The 3,451-nt window shown below is 39.9% G+C and overlaps 1 protein-coding gene across 3 annotated transcripts in view; it reads left to right on the forward strand.

Annotated features, from left to right (window-relative positions):
- The window catches only part of TPX2 (TPX2, microtubule-associated), a 56,540-nt gene that overhangs the window by 23,911 nt on the left and 29,178 nt on the right, over window positions 1-3,451 (forward strand). For all 3 annotated transcript variants that reach the window (XM_006767862.2, XM_006767861.2, XM_015566636.1), the window contains one exon: window positions 2,709-2,835. In XM_006767862.2, coding sequence (XP_006767925.1) covers window positions 2,709-2,835 — 127 coding nt within the window. The remainder of the gene's footprint in view (window positions 1-2,708; window positions 2,836-3,451) is intronic.

Below are 3,451 nucleotides of genomic sequence, written 5' to 3' on the forward strand. Positions count from 1 at the left end.
TAACTTTCTATCTCTCTCCCTTCCTCTCTGTAAAAAAATCAATAAAATATATTAAAAAAATTGATTTTGTTTTAAATGATTTCAGAGAAGAAGGTAAAGAGATAGAAACATCAGTGATGAGAGAGAATCATTGATTGGCTGCCTCCTGCATGCCTCCTACTGGGGATGCAGCCCTGACCCAGAATCAAACCATGACCTTCTGGTTTATAGGTCAATGTTCATCCACTGAGCCACATGGGGTGGGCTTTTTTTTTAGTGTCTTAAAGTGGCAACTGAAGTCATTATTTGAGATCTTTTTTCTTTTTTTACTGTGTTTATTGCTATAAATTTCCCCCAAGTACTGCTTTAGTGCAGCAATTTTCAACTTTTTTTAATCTCATGACACACATAAACTAAATCACTAAAATTCTGCAACACACTAAAAAATATATTTTTTGCCAATCTGACAGACAAAAGAGGGTAGAATTTTGATTGGTTTACAAAAAAAATAATAAATAGTAATTATCCTTTTTCCTCCAAAGTGACTTTTTAAGAAATCAGGTGCCTATCTTCTATATATATAAAAGTCTAAGCAACTGGTTGACTGGCCGACCAGTTGACTGGCCAACCAGCGGACCAGCTGGTAGCTGTGATGCGCAATGACCACCAGGTGGCAGATGCTCAAGGCACAGGCATGGAAACATGGAACAGACTGAATCTCAGAGGGAAGGGGGCAGTGGGGAGGGCTGGAAGAGATTAACCAAAGATCTTATATGCATACTAGAGGCCTGGTGCACGTATTTGTGCACTGGTGGGGTCCCTTGGCCTGGCCTGCGCACTCTTGCAATCTGGGACCCCCTGGGGGATGTCAGAGAGCCAGTTTCAGTCCGATTTCCGCAGGTGAGGCCAAGGACCCTACTGGTGCACAAATCCATGCACTGGGCCTCTAGTATATGTATACAAGGATTTTTGGTACCAAGAATTAACCAATCAGATGCAACCTTATTTTGTGAAGTAACTTATAAGGTGCAACTCTATTATGTGACTTATATATTTATGGTTCAAGACAGGGCATTCACACCAGATGGCTATTGTTGTGTTGGCTATTGTCATTTTTTTATTTGACAATTTAAGGGAAAAGTGGTCAGGGCCCCTGACAAGATAGTCATGATAGTCAAATTCTTGCTGCACTCTGAAAATCATTGCTTTAATGGCACCCCACAATTTGATATATTGTGTTTTCATTTTCATTCCATTCAAAAGAGGCTGCCTGCAGCACACCCCCTACTGGGGATTGAGCACCCAGGCATGTGCCCTGATGGGAATTGAACCATCAACCTTATGGTACGTGACTCCCAACTGACCCACACCAGCCAGGGCCCATTCAAGAAGATACTTTAAAAAATATATATATATTGATTTCAGAGGGGAAGAGAGAGAGAAACATCAATGATGAGAGAGAATCATCAATTGGCTGCTGCCTCCGCACCAAATACTGGGAATCGATCCCTCAACCCAGGCATGTGCCCTTACTGGGAATTGAACTTTTGACCTAGTTTTTTTAAAAATCTTCTATCATCCTGTGTCACTGATGAGGAATTCAGCTTATCTTATTTTCCTTGCATCTCAGGTGTTTTCTTTTTCTCTGTGAAAGCTTTAAAATTTTATCCCTTTCAAATACCATGACCTGGCTGGTGTAACACATTGGTTAGAGCGTCAGAGCATGAACCCAGGGGCCTCAGGTTTGATTTCCCGGCCCTGGGATTGGGCACTCGTGGGAGATTACTGGTCTAGTGTCTCACATTACTGCTTTTCTCCCTCCCTCCTTCCTTCCACTTTAAAAAAATTAATGGGAAAAAATATCTTCGGGTGGAATTAACAAAAAATAAAAATAAATAAGATGTCATGAGGATGTGTTTGGGATTTTTTTTTCTGAGGTGGTGCCTAAGGTCTTCTGTGGAACATTTCACTAGAACTAACGGTTCAATTGCTTAGGGCTATATGTATACACACACACATAAAATTTTCAATCTAGAATCCTATTTTAAGCATATATATACTTGGTGGGGGGGAAAGCGGGTTTACAGTTGTGAGTACGCAAAACAGTATATTCTTGTATTATTAATTATTGTATTGTTTTTCCATATGAACAACTGTAAACCTACTTTTTTTAAAATATATTTTATTGATTTTTTACAGAGAGGAAGGGAGAGAGATAGAGAGTTAGAAACATCGATGAGAGAGAAACATCGATCAGCTGCCTCCTACACATCTCCTACCGGGGATGTGCCCGCAACCCAGGTACATGCCCTTGACCGGAATTGAACCTGGGACCTTTCAGTCCGCAGGTCGACGCTCTATCCACTGAGCCAAACCGGTTTCGGCTGTAAACCTACTTTTGTCCCACTGTGTATATCTTATTTTTAACTTATTTTCTTGAGATTTGAGTAATGACTAGTTTTGTTTGTTTTACTTTAACTTATTTTTTTAGAAAGAGGAAGGGAGAGAGAAAGAGAGAGAGACAGAGAGAAACATCCATGTCAGAGAGAAATATCACTTGGTTGTTTCTCGCATGTGCCCCCAACCAGACTGGGGATTGAACCCACAACCTGGGTGCGTGCCTTGACTGGGAATCAAACCTTCCACCTTTTGGCGTACAGGAGGACGCTCCAACCAACTGAGTCACACTGGCTAGGGCTGAGTGCTGACTGGTTTTTACTCTCCTGCAGTTGACAACACTTACTACAAAGAGTCAGAAAAAGAAAATCTGGTGCAACAGTCCATTCCCTCAAATGCTCGTTCTGCCCTGGAAGTCAAGGGAACCACCTCAAGAAATACTCCATCTCTGCCTCAGAGGTAAGATTGTTTCAGTGTCAAAAGTGGTAGTTATATTAATGATGTTCAAAGAGTAGTTACTGGACAGAGCATCTACTAGGTGTGCCATACTTCATTAGACAATTTATGTTACTTTATTTAATCTTCATAACATTTATGAGATGTAGGTAATATGTTTCATTTATGATAATGGTTCAGAGGTTACTAAGTTACTTGTCTATGGTAACTTTATTTAAGAGCCAGGATTTAAACTGATCAGTTTGGTTCCAAAGCCCTTGCTGTTTGCACCAACAACACTAGTTGCAATTTTAGATTTATTTTTATGGCTATTTGACAGAATTTTTTTTTTTTTACACCACATTGTAAGTAAACTTTCTGAGGGCAACTATAATGTATCTTTAATCCTTACCAGTGTCTGGCTGGAGCAGAAGCTCAATAAATTCTTGATGAATGAACGAATGGATGGGTGGGTAGATTAATCTGCAATCTTTACTAGCAATCTCAGAGCTTTCATCATCTAATAATTAACCACCCACCCAGAGTTTAAATTGCAGAACTATTAATTGCTTTATACTTTGACATCACCTAGAATATCTCAAGGAAGAGGAATGGTAGAGTATTTATAATGTTATTGCTC

The sequence above is a fragment of the Myotis davidii genome, unplaced genomic scaffold (genome assembly GCF_000327345.1).
Source record: "Myotis davidii unplaced genomic scaffold, ASM32734v1 scaffold562, whole genome shotgun sequence".
In the NCBI taxonomy this organism is placed as follows: Eukaryota; Metazoa; Chordata; class Mammalia; order Chiroptera; family Vespertilionidae; genus Myotis; species Myotis davidii.